Source organism: Vigna unguiculata, chromosome 10 (assembly GCF_004118075.2).
Source record: "Vigna unguiculata cultivar IT97K-499-35 chromosome 10, ASM411807v1, whole genome shotgun sequence".
In the NCBI taxonomy this organism is placed as follows: Eukaryota; Viridiplantae; Streptophyta; class Magnoliopsida; order Fabales; family Fabaceae; genus Vigna; species Vigna unguiculata.
The window spans coordinates 17,787,934-17,805,053 of NC_040288.1; the positions used below are offsets into that span (position 1 = coordinate 17,787,934).

At 39.7% G+C, this 17,120-nt stretch overlaps 1 protein-coding gene across 1 annotated transcript; it reads left to right on the top strand.

Moving 5' to 3' along the window:
* The first annotated feature begins 669 nt into the window (after positions 1 to 669).
* LOC114166220 lies at positions 670 to 16,856 on the top strand. Its single transcript, XM_028050915.1, has 3 exons — positions 670 to 801; positions 16,206 to 16,272; positions 16,453 to 16,856. Exons 1-3 carry the CDS (start codon positions 726 to 728, stop codon positions 16,811 to 16,813), a joined length of 504 nt encoding a protein of 167 aa, XP_027906716.1. The 5' UTR covers positions 670 to 725; the 3' UTR covers positions 16,814 to 16,856.
* The last annotated feature ends 264 nt before the right edge of the window (positions 16,857 to 17,120 follow it).

The following is a 17,120-nucleotide window of genomic DNA, read 5'->3' on the forward strand; positions in this document are numbered from 1 at the left end:
AAGGCAGGGATAAATGGAGGGAATGTGTAGCCATGGGAGTTTGGTTGGGAAGTTAATGAACAGAATGACTGAATGTGTTGTTTTTCATCTTACAAAGAACAGAATGAGAAACAGAATGAAAAAAAGCCCCCTGAGTGAAAAAGGTAAAGGTCTCCCTGAATGAAGGGATCTTGATGATATTTGTTGTATCTGCTATGTTCATTTCCTATCTCGAGACGTGAGATAAGGCTGAAAGCAGATGTTTCTTCCTGCTCTTTCCTTGTTCAACCATCATGAAGGCTGAAAGCAGATGTTGCTTCCTGCTCTTTCCTTGTTCATCCATCATGACCATGGTTAGCTAGCTACCACCCATAACTATCAGAGACCTTACGTTAATCTCTTGGTCTTCTCTCTTTTTTCATTTCATTTTTTTTTCTTAAATAATAAAAAGTAAAAAGGAAAATAAAGAAAATTGTAAATAAAATAAGATTAAAACGAAAGAAAAAAAATAAAAAAAATAAAAAAATGAAATAAAATAATAAAAATAAAATAAAATAAAAATAGAATAATAATAAAAATAAAAATAAAAAATAAAAAATAAAATAAAAGTAAAATAAGATGAAAAGAAAAAACAAAATAAAAGTTAAATAAGATTATGAGAAAAAAAAAGAGAAAATACATTATAACCCAGACAAAATTAGACGTTGACAAGGGAGAATTCTATCAGAAGGAGCAACAAAGCAACAATGAGATTGCAAAGAAGGGAGCTAGAGAAATTAGTGACAGCAAAAGTAACATCATTGAAAAGCGGATGTACAAGAGGTACACTTCGAAACACACTTGAGCATGAACATAACTGATGTACATAATTGATGTTGGTGTGAACCGATCTGGCGTTTGTATAGGATCGTTTATCTGTTGGATTGTTCATTATGAAGATGTGTTTTATGAATTAAATGTGTTACTTGAATGTTGTTTTCATCATTCCTGCAACTGCAACAAAAAAAAGAAAGAAACAGGAAATCCATTCATAAACTCCATTTATACATTCATAAGCTAGATTTTGTTCTTGCTCACCATCATCTGCATCTCGCACCTACATAAAAAACCATAAAAAATAGAGATTCACACGCTCATTGCTTACATTCATCTTCTCCTTCTCCATGTTTTGATTTTCACCTTTTCATTGTACAGAGCCTTCACACACCATCCGTTACACCTTCACTCGACTTAAGTCATTTTCCAAACCCTAACACCTTCATTCGAATCCCAACCCTCAGTCTCCATCATCGTCAACCTTCACCTTCAACCCTTGCATTCACAACACGAAAGTCATCACCTGAGTATCATGTTTCTCTTCCGTCATGAATCAACTTCTCTTTCCATCTTCATCTTTTTCGTTCATCTTCATGACTCACCTACATAAAACCAAAATAAAAAACAGAAAACAGAAGCAGTCGTTGTCGCGGCGGCCGGAGGGCTGGTTTCCTTGGTGCTCGCGGACCCAGTCTTGGTGGCTGGCACGGTGGTAGCGAATCGAAGGGCCTAGGGCGCTTTTCTCTCTTGCGGAAGGAGAGAATCAAGGTTTAGAGATGGATGGGCGCCAGTGTGGATGCCGACGACGGCCGGAATCGTTGATCGCAGTCTCCGGTGGGTAGAGCAGCGCAGTCGTGAGGAGGATTGGCATCGTCTTGTGGTCGTGCGGGGGAAGAAGTGGTCTGTCTCGCGCAAGAAAAATGAATGAAGAGAAGAAATCGCGAGTTTCTCGTCTGCGCCGGTGGACGTCGAGAGGGAGAGAGGGAGGGGGCTTGGCTCCTGATTTTTGAGCAGTTAGGGTTTAGGTTCCACATGCCACGTCTGAGCCCACCTCTCGTGCACCCCTTTCTTTCTATTCTGCACCCCCATATATGGACTGTGTTAATTATTTGTTGTACTCCTTGGATTACTACATACACCACACGTTTGGCTTGTGGGCTGGATAGTCATTTACTTCATACACCATGATTGTTAACCACGCACCTCCTATATCTTTGTTTTCTATTTTGGGTTTGTTTTATTCTTTAACTTGCTGCACCCCACCTTTAATAAACACACCTCATTTACTTCATGTACATCCCACTAATCATTCTCATATTTTGTTTTTCACTTTTATTTTTCTTAAACAATTTCATCTTTTTATTTATTTATGTATTTTTATTTAAAAACAAAAAAAAACAAATATATTTGAAAATTACCAAAAATTGCAAAAATATAGAAAACATAAAAAATGTTCTCTTTATTGTGTCTGTCCGGTCGTTCGCACCGTGTGACACTTATTTTCTAAAAATATCAAAAATAGTTTTTTTTTCTCTTTTAGTGTCTGTTTGACGCTCACGTCGTGTGACACATATTTTCAACTAATTCAAAGATACCAAAAAATTAAAAAATTTTCAAAATACAAAAATATCAACATTTTCAAGTGACATATCTTTTTAGAACTACGTGGTCCTTGATTCTCCACCGTGAGATACGTTGGAGCAAGGCTAGTCCTTGTCAGGTTCACCTCCAACAAAAATCAAATCATTTTCTCAATTGTTTTTCAAATATCTTTTAAAGAACTACGTAACCTTGATTTCTCATCTTGAATGAGAATACGTAGGACCAAGGTCAATCCTTGTCGGGTCCAAAAAATTAAAAAAATATTTTTGTTTCTTTTAGTATTATTTGTCTTATTATTTTTTTGGAGAAAAATAACATTTTGAAAACCACATCAACTTTACATTTTTTAATTAAAGGTATCGCCCTCGGGCGGGCGCAGTAGCGTGCTAACACCTCTACGCGTAACCGACTCCTGGATCCAAAATCTAGTTTTTCGCATACTTGTCTTATTTTCATGGTTTTCCATAGTTTTCCAGAATAACTATGGTGGCGACTCCAAATCTCTTTTCAAACCCGTTTTCTTTTTTGGTTCGTCGTCCCGTCGCGATTCCGATTGCGACAAGTAGGAGGGAAACTTTTGACCAATTGAGGGCGGATAGAAGACAAAGTGAGATATTCCTTCAAGAACACATTTAAAGGCTTGAACTTAGAAAAGATGAAAGGAGAAGAAGGAGATCTTCTTCCAAAGATTCAAGCCATGGGGGAAGAAGAAGAAGGCACAACCATGATAGTGGGGGAAGGCGCAATCAACTCCCACAAAGGCAACCTCCACCAATCAAAATTCCAAAGTTCAAAGGGGAGAATGATCCAAACATCTACATTGAATGGGAGCAAAAAGTGGACCAAATCTTTAATATTCATTTAGTTAGTGATCAAGAGAAAGTAGATTTAGTAGTTTTAGAATTTGAGGATTATGCCATGACATGGTGGCATCAATTGTGTATGGACAATATTAACCAAGAACCACCCGCAGCCTCTTGGATGGACATTAAAAATTTGATGCGCGCTAGATTTGTTCCTTCCTACTATAGGAGGGAGACTCTATTGAAGCTCCAAAGGCTTCAACAAGGGTCCATATGTGTGAATGAGTATTACAAAATGATGGAGTCCATGCTTCTCAAAGTAGGACTCCAATTTGAAAGTGAAGAAGAAAAGGTAGCTAGATTTGTGAGTGGTCTTAGAAGAGAAGTTCAAGATGTAGTTGAATTGTATTAGTACTCTACTTTTGATAAAATTTTACACTTGGCCCTAAAAGTTGAAAGTCAATTGAAAAAGAAACAAGAGGCCAAGAAGAGTACTCCTTACAATGACTACTACTCTAGGACTTGGAAAGGAAAAGAAAGAAAAGATGAGAAACCATCTTCCAAAGACCACCCACCTAGATCAAATGCGCCTAGAGTCTCCCATGAAAATGCAAACTCTTCCTAAGGTTCAAGAACTAGTTGCATAAAATGTTTTAAATGTTTGGGGGTATGGTCATATTGCTTCAAATTGCCCCACAAAAAGGAACATGATCTTGAACCCAAAAGGAGAAGTTGAAAGTGAGCATTCTTCTCCCCCTCCCTAAAAAGTTCTTCCTCCCACACTTCTTCCCAATCTTCAAGTGAGGATGAAATCAAACCCAATGATGGAGGTTTGTTGGTGGTAGGCGCATGTTAGGCCAAGTGCCCAAAGAATTTGAAAACCAAAGGGAAAATATTTTTCACTCAAGGTGCCAAATCAACAACAAAACTTGCTCCCTCATAATTTATAGTGGAAGTTGTGTCAATGTGGCTAGCACAAGGGTTGTGGACAAGCTTGGCTTGAAAACCATCCCTCATACCAAGCCCTATAAGCTATCTTGGCTTAGTGAGGAAGGTGAGATCAAAGTTGACAAACAAGTTCTTACCAACTTCTCCATTGGAAATTACAAAGATGAGGTATTTTGTGACTTAGTGCCCTCGGAAGCAACTCATATTTTACTAGGAAGGCCATGGCAATTTGATAGAAAAACTTTTCATGATGGTCATGCCAACAAGTTTTCCTTTAACTTCCAAGGCAAAAAGATTACATTATTACCTCTCTCACCAAGAGAAGCCAATGAGGATCAAATTCAAATGCTAAAGAAAAGAAAGGAAGACAAGGCGCAAGGACATGGCAAAGAGGCCAAGAAGAGCATGATCTCCCTCAAAGGGGTGAAAAAGGTAATGCTTGCCCAAAAACCTATGTTCTTAGCTTATCTTAGTGAATCTTCCCCCTCTTTCCAAAGCCCTCACTCTAGATGTCCCCAAGACTTGTCATTAGTCTTAGATGAGTTCCAAGATGTTTTTCAAGAACCTCCAAAGGGTCTCCAACCCCTAAGAGGTATAAAACACCAAATTGATTTTATACAAGGCTCATCTTTGCCTAATAGGCCAGCCTATAGGACTAGTCCCAAGGAGGCTAAGGAAATCCAAAAACAAGAGAATGAGTTGTTAGAAAAAGGGTGGGTGCAACATGGCATGAGCCCTTGTGCAATGCTCGTGATTCTTGTCCCCAAAAAGGATGGAACATGGAGAATGTACATAGATTGTATGGCTATCAACAACATCACCATCAAGTATAGACATCCCATTCCTAGGTTAGATGATTTAATTGATGAGTTACATGATGCGACCATATTTTCCAAAATAGACTTGAAGAGTGGGTACAATCAAATTAGAATTAAAGAAGGTGATGAATGGAAAACCTCTTTCAAGACTAAGTTTGAATTATATGAGTGGTTAGTCATGCCTTTTGGCTTGACCAATGCACCTAGTACATTCATGAGACTCATGCATCATGTTCTTAGAGAGTTCTTAGGGAAGTTTATTGTGGTGTACTTTGATGACATTCTCATTTATAGTTTGTCTTAAGATGACCACTTGCATCATTTTCCAAAATACTCGTAAATGTGATCCGTAAACACGACTTGTAAATTCTACTAGGAAGCTCGATCCGTAAACTCTACTCATAAGCTCGATCCGTAAACTCTACCCTTATAAGCACAATCTGTAAACTCGCCCTATAAACTCCACCTATAAATCCTACCCATAAACACGACCTGTGAACTCGACCCATAAATTTGACATGTAAACTTATCTATAAACTCGACCCTTCAACTCGGTATATAAACTCAACCAATTAGCTCGACCCGTAAACGCGACCCATATACCCGATTTGAAAACATTATTTGTAAACCCCCCTAAACTCGCTTATAAACTAAACCCATAAACTCGGCACATAACGTTGATCTGAAAACAAGACTCGTAAACTCAACTCGTAAATTTGACATGTAAACTCGACCAGTAAACTCGGCCTGTAAACTTCAATCATAGACTCGACCTTTAAACACGACTAGTAAACTAGACCCTACTCAACCCGTAAACACGACCTAAAAATGTGACCCGTAAACTCTGCTTGTAAACTCATCTCGTAAACTCGCCACATAAACTCAACTCGTAAACCCACCCGTAAACATGACCCGTGAACTCGACCCGTAAACACGACTCATAAGCTCGACCTACAAATTTGACAGGTAAACTCCACCCTTAAACTCGGTCTGTAAACTCAACCAATTAGCTCAACCCGTAGACCAAATAAAAAACACTATTCGTAAAGGCTACCCCTAAACTCAACTTGTAAACTAAACTAGTAAAGTTAACCCGTAAACTCGACTAGTAAATTCAACACGTAAACTCCACTTGTAAACTCTGGCCATAAACTCGATCCGTAACGATAACCCTTAAACTTCACTCGTAAACTCGACATGATAATATGACCTATAAACTCGACCAGTAAACTTGACCCCGTGACCTGTAAACCCTACTAGTAAAGTCGATTTATAAACTAGATCCGTAAACTCGACCCATAAATGCGACCCATAAACACAACCCGTAAACACGACACTTGAACGCGACCCGTAAACATGACTAGTAAACTCGCCCCATAAACTCGGTCGTAAACCCCACCTATAAACATGACTTGTGAACTCGACCCGTAAATTTGATACGTAAAATTACTCGTAAACTCGACTATTCAACTTGGTCTGTAAATTGAACCAATTGGCTCAACCTGTAAACTTGACCTGTAGACCCGATTTGAAAACACTATTTGTAAAAACTACCCCTAAACTCTCTTATAAGCTAAACCCATTAACTTGGCCCATAACATTGATATGAAAACATGACCCGTAAACTCAACTCGTAAATTTGACACGTAAACGTGACCTGTAAACTCAGCCCGTAAACATCGATCGTGGACTCGACCTTTAAACTTTACTAGTAAACTGGACATGTACTTGACCCGTAAACACGACAAAAAAAGTGACTCGTAAACACGACCCATAAATATAACATCGCGTCCGGATATTACAGATTTTAAATAACAAAATAAAAACATAATAATAAAACCTTATTTATTTAAATTCATTTCTCAAAAACACGGGAAAATTAAATCTTTATTACATCGTAAAATAACTCAACTTCATAAATTATAAAATTCCAATACATTAATCCAAGTCTGATACATTAATTCCAATACCCCTCTCTGATGCTAAGCCTCACCAGAACCACTTGCAACATCCTCTACTCCCGTGTAACGTATACACGATCATCGCCAAACATAAACAGATAGGGTGAGCTAACATCATATAAAACACACACACACACACACACACACACACACACACACACACATATATATATATATATATATATATATATATATATATATATATAAATCAAATATATAAGCACATACACACATAAAAGGATTTCTATCCTTTGATTCCATACCACATGGCCACTACCATGTTCCCGTGCTCTACGTCTTTAGATGAATACCTCAAGATGTCTTGCTGTCACACTTACAAGCCACAACTTGTAGAACACGTGCGAGAAACCTACTACAAACCATACTATGTAATGCCAAGAGGAGTTCTTAATACGAACATAGTTCGTAACGTCCCAAGACTACCAAACTCGTCAGCTAAATACTGAGAAGGGCAATCTATCTAGACCCATCCGTATGAGTCACAACTCGCACACTCACACCGGCAACACTCGCCAACTCGAGCCACAACTCAAGAGTTCCTCGTGTTCGTCCGCCATCCCAAGCCACAACTCAAGAGATGCCATTCCGAACCACAACTCAAGGAATGTCACGTGTTTAACCCCTATCCCAAGCCATAACTCAAAGGATACATTCCGAGCCACAACTCAAGGAACATTCCAGCAAGCTGACCTTTCAGGTATCACCAAAGCATTGTAGATCACTCACATCCAAAGCAAACAATGCTTCTACCATTGTGTTATCGCCTGGCGCTGCTCCTGAGCTGCTAGGCAAAACTTGCTTTCAGACCGCCTGGCGAGGGACACGTGCCGCTAGGCGCGAAGCGCCTCATAGCACACTGACCTTGCAGACATCGCCTGGCGGGACCACCCTCACCGCCAGGTGCCACACGTCCTAGTGCACTATTGTTTTTGTAGCTATCGCCTAGCGGAGCAAACCCCACCGCCAGGCGCTACACTAGTACTTGCGCAATACTTGTTTTTGTTCTAATCCAAACACATTTGCCCATGCACCAACTTTTCTTGCCACTCACCCGAAATGCCACAATCCTGATTGATTATTGTCAACACCACTTCCAATTATCATAACTCCTCTTATGTACATCAATTCACTATATGTTATCACGCATGCAAAATCTCAAGGGTTCACACTTATGTTTTCATTATTAATTGATACAAGCTGCCCTCTCCCTTCCAACATCACCACAACATTGATTCAACCTTACTAATTTTCTCTTAATCCATTGCCACATTATATCACATTCTAACACTTGCCTTAAACCATGCCTAACTTGTCCACCCAAATATGCCAAATTTCCTAATTCTCCTGGTCCAGCCATTCCGTTTTCCAATGTTGGTTTAATTACTATTTTGCCTCATTTATAATAACAGAATTTTCCCACTTACCATTTGGAGCCCAAACTTCCATATATTTCTTGATCAACACCAAGAAACTCATGATCTGTCATTGCTTTAATTGATTCATACTATTCTCTCCAGAACACATCATTAATTTTCCCATGTGCCCTCATGTCCACAAGCAAAACTACCACCCTTACATGCACTGTCGCCTGACGGCAGATTAAGTCCCGTTAGGCGGTACATCAGTTTCTGGGGAACCCAGATTCTGTTGCACCTAACATAGAAACCCTAAAATCCCAAATTGCCTTTTTTTGCCTATGATGAGTTCAAATTTTTGCCCTCATTTAATATTTAAATTTGAGGATTTAATTGAATTTTCTGTGCTTAAAGGTTGATTTAATTAGGATTTGTGATTATTGGATTTATTGAGTAAGTTTGGTAAAAGTGGCGTAAAAATTGATTTTAGTTGCATAAAATATTATTGGATATTCTAACGTTTGTTAATGCAGCTGGAATTTATTTTTGGTCATTAATAGTGTGGATTTGAAATATTCAAAGTTACAAAATAAGTCCAAAATCAGGAAATTCTGGAAAAGAATAAATCAGGAGCTAAATGCACCCCCAGATTTTATTTGCACACTCCTGCTGCAAGTGGACCACAAAAGAACTTGTTCTGCACCCCTAGTTTTACAAAGTTGCATCCCTCCTACCACTTAAACTTCATTCACTCAGATGCTGCCATGTGGCAATCCTCAACTTTTAAAATTGGCCAACCAGAACAAGCCACATGGCAACAATCCTTGCACTAACAAGCTGTCCAATGGAAGGCTGCCACGTCATCATCTTCATCTCCCAAAACAAAAATCCTAATTTTCCTCAAACTCTAGCCGCCACCATTAACCCTAACTATTTTGTTCACTACTAATTTGGCAATACTGAAGTTGCTAAAGTTAAGTGGTGGTAATTTGATCGCCTAACGACAACGATATCAGCCTAATTCCGCAATCCAGTCAAGTAATCATGCATTCAGAGGCTCTAATTATCAAATTAAAGGTGATCATAACATAAAACCCCAATTTCAAAACCCTAAAGTAAGTGTTCATACAATTTCCTCTAATTACCTTCCAATCACCACATAATCCAACAATTCTAGCATCTAGCAACCAACCAACAAATATAACTCCTTATTTCCCCGGTCGGAATCAACTCAAAAACTCCAAAAACTTAAAAAATCGAGCCACATTGCTCGCGTCGCTTGGCGAGCCAGTTCGTGCCGCCAAGCGGTTCCTCTCAGGAACCCAGAATTTGCTCAAAACAGGGATGAGTCGCCTGGCGGCTTTGAAGGTCTGCCAAACAATTTATGGAAATTCCAGAATTTGGATTCCTTGCTTAGAATTGAATGTTATTGTTCCTCCTCGATCAACAATGGCTTCCCTTAGCTCTCTCCTCGTTCAGCTCCTCCGTTTCACTCAATAACCACAGTTTGTCTCTAAAATTTCACTCCTCACAATGCTCTACAATGGCAGACACCTCAACTTTCTCTCCCACTCTTAATTCTCAATTGGAGACAGTGGAGATTAAAACAGACAAAATATGTTTGAGGGCTTGATGAAAATCCCCTCTACTGTTCCTGATATTTATATATATTATGAAGGAGATACAATTCGAGGTCCCCATAATGACTTGGTCAACATGTCTGCGAGTTGGTCATTCGATCCCACAAACTCAGTACATATTTCCTTTGCCAATAATTTTCACGAACAAAATGACAGTCTATTTCTATATGTTTTATTCTCTCGTGAAACACTGGATTTGAAGCAATGTGGAGAGCAGCTTGATTATCGCAATACATCTTCATAGTCTTGATGTCACAAAACTTAAGTTCTTGAAGAAATTGCTTCACCCATATAAGTTCACATGTTAGTGATGCCATGGCTCTATATTCAGCTTCAGCTGTCGATCTAGCTACTACACTCTGCTTCTTACTTTTCCATGAAATAATATTACCTCCAAGGAATACACAGTATCCAGTAGTAGATCGTTTGTCCATAGGAGATCCTGCCCAATCCGCATCACAATATCCAGAGACATGAAAGCTTCCTCGATCTTCATATAACAACCCTTGCCCGGGAGCCTTTTTTAGGTACCTTAGAATGCGGATGATAGAATTCCAATGGCCAACACATGGAGACTGCATAAACTGACTAACCACTCCAACTGCAAAGGATAGATCTGGCCTTGTAATGGTGAGGTAAATTAGTTTTCCAACCAGCCTCCTGTATCTTTCAGGGTCAGAGAATAATTCACCTTCTTCAGTTGTTAACTTTTGATTTGGGTCCATAGGACTCTCTACTGGTTTACAATCAATCATACCAGTTTCTTGTAGGATATCAAAAGCATACTTCCTTTGAGAGATTACAATGCCATGTTTAGACTGTGCCACTTCAATGCCCAAGAAGTATTTGAGGCTTCCCAAATCCTTGGTTTGAAAATGCCTACACAAGTGCTCCTTTAATTGAGATATGCCAACAATATCATTTCCTGTAATGACTATATCATCAACATATACTATTAAGTAGATACATTTCCCAGGAGAAGTATGCGAGTAAAAGACCGAGTGATCTGCCTCACTGCGTCTTAACCCAAAACTTTGAACAATGGAGCTGAATTTTCCAAACCAGGCACATGGTGATTGTTTGAGGCTGTATAAAGAGCGATGCAATTTGCACACCATACCAGACTCCCCCTGAGCAACAAATCCAAGAGGTTGCTCCATGTAGACTTCCTCCTCAAGATCACCATGAAGGAAAGCATTCTTGATATCCAATTGATGAAGTGGCCAATGACGAATGGCGGCCATTGCAAAGAAGAGTCAAATAGCAGTCATTTTCGCCACATGAGAGAAAGTGTCACAATAGTCAAGGCCATAAATCTGAGTGTACCCTTTGGCAACTAATCGGGCTTTGAGCCTATCAACCTGACCGTCAGAGCCAACCTTAACTGCATATACCCATCGACAACCAACCGTCTTCTTGCCCGGTGGGAGGGGCATGAGCTCCCAAGTATGGTTGTGTTCAAGAGCTTGCATTTCTGCAATCATGGCTTGTCGCCATCCAGGATGATCAAGTGCTTCCTTCATATTTTTGGGAATAGGAACAAAAGACACTGAAGATAAAAGAGAACAATAGAAAGGCGATAATCTGTGATAACTAAGAAAATTATAAATGGGATGTGGGTTCCGAGTGGAACGAATACCTTTTCTGAGAGCAATGGGCCAACCAGAATTACCTTCATCAGGAGGCATGGGAGCAAGAGACGAAGGAGAAGGATCTGAAGTCGAGGATTCACCATATTCTTGGATAATTGGACTATCCATCAAAGTCCTGTGTTGGAGGTCGGGACTCGGGAAGGTATCAGTAGGTGGGGATGGGGGCTCGGGAGTAGGTGGAGTAGGACTCGGGTTGACAGAGACATCTGAGATAGGGGACTAAACCACAGGAAGAGGGAGGACTTGTTGTATGACATGAGTGTCTTGAACAGAGGAAGAGAAATAAGGGGTTTGTTCAAAGAATGTGACATTGGCAGACATGTAGTATTTCTTGGTTTCAGGAGAGTAACACCGATACCCTTTTTGAAGACGAGAATAGCCCAAGAAGACACATTTGAGAGCACGAGCAGAAAGCTTATCTAGATCTGGAGACAGGTCGTGAACAAAACATACACAACCAAAAACCCGAGGAGGAATGTGAAAAAGAGGGTTATCCGAAAACAAGATGGAGACAGGGACTTTATGATTGAGAGAGGAGGAGGGCATCCGGTTAATAAGAAAACATGCAGTTAAGAGGGCATTTCCCCAATGATGGACAGGGATATGAGCACCAAGCAAAAGTGTACGAGCAGTTTCAACCAAGTGTCGATTTTTTCTTTCTGCTATACCGTTTTGCTGTGGTGTGTGTGGACAAGTGGACTGATGCAAGATACCATGTGAACTTAAAACTGCAGACAAAGCAGATGAGAAGTACTCTTTGGAATTGTCACTTCTTAAGATTTTGATTACTCGGCCGAATTAATTCTTGATTTCGTGTAAAAAAGATGTGAAGATGGATAACAATTCAGAATGATCTTTCATAAGATAAACCCAAGTACATCGTGAAAATTCATCAATGAACGTAACAAAATACCTAAAACAAAAAGACGAAATATGACTAGGTCCCCAAATATCGGAATGAATGATGGAGAAACTAGAATTACATTGTGAGAGAGACTTTTTAGGAAAAGCAGATCTAACATGTTTGCCTAGTTGACATGATTCACATTCTAAGGTGTGGAGACCACTAAGTTCAGGACACATTTTTTTTAACTTGGACAGATGAGGGTGACCAAGTCGATGATGTAACACTTTAGGACTAGGAGCTGCAACACATGACACTTGTGGACGAGATCCAAAATGATATAAACTGCCGGCTTCATATCCTTCTCCAATCTGTCTCCTCGAACCACGCTCCTGTATAACAAAAGATATGTGATCAAAGGTTACTGAACAGTTGAACAATTTGGTTAACTGGCTTAAGGAAATTAAATTAAAGGGACAATTAGGGACAAAAAGGATAGATTTTAGCGTTAGGGAGGGAGACAGGATGACTCAATTGACTCCCTTTGAGGAAGTTTTAGAGCCATGGGCAAGGGTTATAAAATTAGGTTTGTTTTGAAATGAAATGGTTGAGAACAAAGAGGTATTACCAGAGATGTGGTCAGAAGCACTGGAATCAATTACCCATGAATTGTGACTGTCAATGGATTGAGAAATGCAAGCTGTTGAAGTACTCGAGGCTTGAGATGATTGTGTCAGGCTGCTGGACTTGAGACGTAGGTACTCTTGATACTCGTCCTCAGTGAATTTGGACTCAGTAGTGTCAGCCTGAGAGACATTGGCAGTCTTAGAAGGAAAACCATGTAAGGAGTAACAGTTTTCCTGAGTGTGACCCATCCTCTTGCAATACGTGCATTGATGACATCCACGGCCTCCACGTCCACCTCCTCTAGGTCCACGTCCTCCTCTTCCTCGAGTAGCGGCCATAACAGATGATTCTACTCGAGCATGAGATTCTTGAATTTCAAGTGTTGGGACTTTCGGGACACGAATCATACGCTGGATTAGGGTGTCCATGGAAGGGACCTCATGAGAGGTCAACAGTTGATCTCTAATGTGATTGAAGTCTGGATGAATAGCGTGAAGAATCATCACCATATAGTATTTGTCCAGCTTCTTCTTCATTTCATCTGAAGCGTCGACTTCGAGAAACATCCGCAGGTCTTCCACGGCTGATTGTGCTTCATTCATGAAGGAGATCATGTCATGATTGGTCATTTTCAGAGATGCCAACTTGTCCACCGAATCATATAGGCGTTGGATATTGTTGGCATATATATTCTGAGTCCTCTTCCAAAACGAGTGACATGTTTTGAATGCCCTAAGAGACATTAACAGTTTCGGCTCCACGGATTGCCACAACAAGGCACACAATTGAAAATCTGCTTGCTTCCACTGTTCGACTTTTTCTTGAGGCACGTGGCTTCCGTCTTTCTCAAGGTGGTCATGATGTCCTTGACCAAGGAACCACATCTCGACGGCAGCGGACCAGGAGAGGTAATTTTGTCCATCTAGCTTCTCGGAAGTAATGGAAGGACTTCTAGAGAATGAAATAACACTTCCAAAGGCCATTTCTGATCAAGGGAACAAAAACAAAGAGCAGAAACGCAAAAAACAGTGGAGATTTTTAAATGACCGAGGGAGATGTCCGCAAGGGTGACGTCTGGACCTCACTGAATCGGAGTTTTGAGGGTTAGAACAACAGTAGAAGACTCCGGCGAGAGCTACGGAGGTGGCACCGTGACGTTCCGATCAGCAGAAGGTGGCGCGTGGGCTGCACGCGCCTGTTTGCAGCGGAGAAAGACGCGGCGCGTGGCGACGCGTGGACGGGAGGCTGGTTCTGGCACTGGTGGGGGTGGTTGTCGCTCAGAGAGGCGCTCCAGATCTAGTGGTTGCCGACGAAAACTGAGGTGGCTGGAGACGACACGCCTGTTCACAGCGGAGAAGATGGGGTGCGTGGCGGCGCGTGGACGGGAGGCTGGTTCCGGCACCGGTGGGGGTGGTTGTCGCTCGGAGAGGCGCTCCAGTGGTCGCCGGCGAAAACTGAGGTGGCCGGAGACGGCGGCCGGCGGCGAGCAGTGGTGGACGACGGCGAAACAGTGGCAGACAGTGACGGTTTTTTGAACAGTGACGGTGGGTAGCTTTGGATAGTGTTTTATGGCAATGAATAGCTGCAGACAGTGATTAACAGTGACGGATGGCGGCGGACAACCATGGACGATGGCAACAAGTGCCGATGGACAGACCAGACGGAAACCAGAGCAGGATCGACCCGCTTTGATACCAAGTTGAGATTAAAACAGACAAAATATGTTTGAGGGCTTGATGAAAATCCCCTCTACTGTTCTTGATATTTATATATATGATGAAGGAGATACAATGAAGTTGAATCATTAAAGGCTGCAACTAGGTGCTAGGTTAGAGGTTATCCAACACTCAACCTCCTAGCTTACACATCATGATTGCCTAAATATATTAATTACTTCTACAGAGACTTAACCAAGCCTTAATGGTGCTTAATGGCTAAAAACGAAAGTAGCATTAAGGTTATGTTTAATTATCATTCAATGACTTTTCCATGATGGTTTTCCTGCCTCCTTGGCTGCCCCTTTTGTCTGCTAGGGTTTCTTACCCTTCCCATCCATGGGGTCAAAACTAATTTTAGCAAAAAAGAAGCTTAGTTCATGTCTACCAAGGTTCGAATCCACAACCATGTCAATGTCAAGTCAATGCATAATCAATTCAACCAATTCATTTCTAAAACTGTCATGCAATGATACAATATTATATAATTTGACTGTCTCATTAAATGGCATTGGCAGAGGATCTTCACCACCATGCATTACTTCTTGCGTATAAATAGAAACTTCCAACCTTTTAATAATTTGAAGTTTAAACTTTGGAAATTGATATTGGTTGATTCGAATCTTCTACTGTTATCAAGTTGAAGACTGTTGTGGTATATTTTATTGTAGTTTATAATTTGTCAATGCATATTTGTAATTCCACTTCTCTACATGTCTTGATAGAAAATCATTATCTATATATCGGGAAATCGACTTCTTATACATAAACATATTATATATATATATATATATATATAATACTCTAAGTCTGGAATGTTCGACAGATCTCATTTTGTCTTCTGAAGTAGGCGGCCTAGGCCGCTTACACTTGCCTATTGATTCGTTTGATAACTGATTGCGTGCTTGCAAGACTTTATGTAGGCGGGTTTAACTGTGTAGTTTCGTTAGGCCGCCTAGGTGCAGTACACCAGTCCCCCAACCTTTATCGATGGAGGTATGGCGGCAAAGGATGAAAAGTGTGAGTAGTATCATGAGGCCGCCTAAGTGTAGTACTATAATAATCAATTTAGATATCAATTTAAAAAGTAAAAAAATTATTGATTACTAAAATAGTCACTACTATGAATAAAAAATTATAATTGGTCCCTAAATGGGTCTTTAAAATTAGTTATCATGGTTTTGACCACAAAAAACAAATTTGTCACTAAAAATTAGCTACGGTTTTGGCTAAAATGATTTAGTTTTTAAATTAATCTCTAATTAATTAATGACCAATTTAGTGACTAATTATAATTTTTTATTTATAATAACGACTATTTTAGTAATCAATAATTTTTTATTTTTTAAATTGGTATCTAAATTGATCTAATAACTTTTGGTCACTCAAATTAGTTACTAATCAAGCATTTTCTTGTAATCTAGGGAGATTTATGGGCTACTTTGTGGTTCAAGCACCGGATCTTCGGGAGCAGTATATAGACATTGCCAAGTTAGTTCCTTCTTAATGCTTTATTACATCGTTTCCCACAGGGTCTAAATGATATGACTTTTCTGGTTTATTATTCCTGTTATTACAAATATAAGAAAAGAATTTGGTACAATATTATTCTATCAATAATTAATATCAAAATGCTTCTTTAATTGGATTAAAAGTTCTGTGTATTTAAAGTGTGCAGGAAACAAATAAAGGTTGGGTCCAAATGCAGGTTAATATCCTTTTATTACAGGCAAATGGTGCAGGATCTGTGCTTAGCTTCTTGATGCTTCACTGCCACTTTCAAGGCGTCAACCCTTGGAAGGGCCGACTATTGCTTCTTGAATCAGTAAGCTCAGTACTTGAACAAGGATTGTTACAAGATGATAAGAAAATAAAAAATGTATCAACTATGAAGGAATGCATATCTACCATGGCTAGAAAGCATCGCAATAGAAAATTGTTGCCCATGTTGAAGAATGGAAAAGTAGCTTCGAATGATATCTTAATCAGGTTACATGAATCAAAAAAAAGGTTTTATAATTTATGGTTGTAAAGTATACAATATTTGTTTGTTCCACAGATCATGAGAATTTTGACTTTCACAGGGGAGACAAGTTTTGCCTAATGACAAAGGAACAATTCAACAATCACTCAAGCTTCTTATTGGTTATGTTGGATCAAAGAGTAACAAGGCGGATTACGTTAAAAGCCTTTAGAACAACATCCAAACACCTCAAAATCAATTTTTTGGAAGCCACCACTACTACATGTTCGTTCTTTAGTAACATTTAAAAAATTGTTATTAAATTATAAAAAATGTTACTAATATTTAGTAATATTATACCATACGTATACTAGTG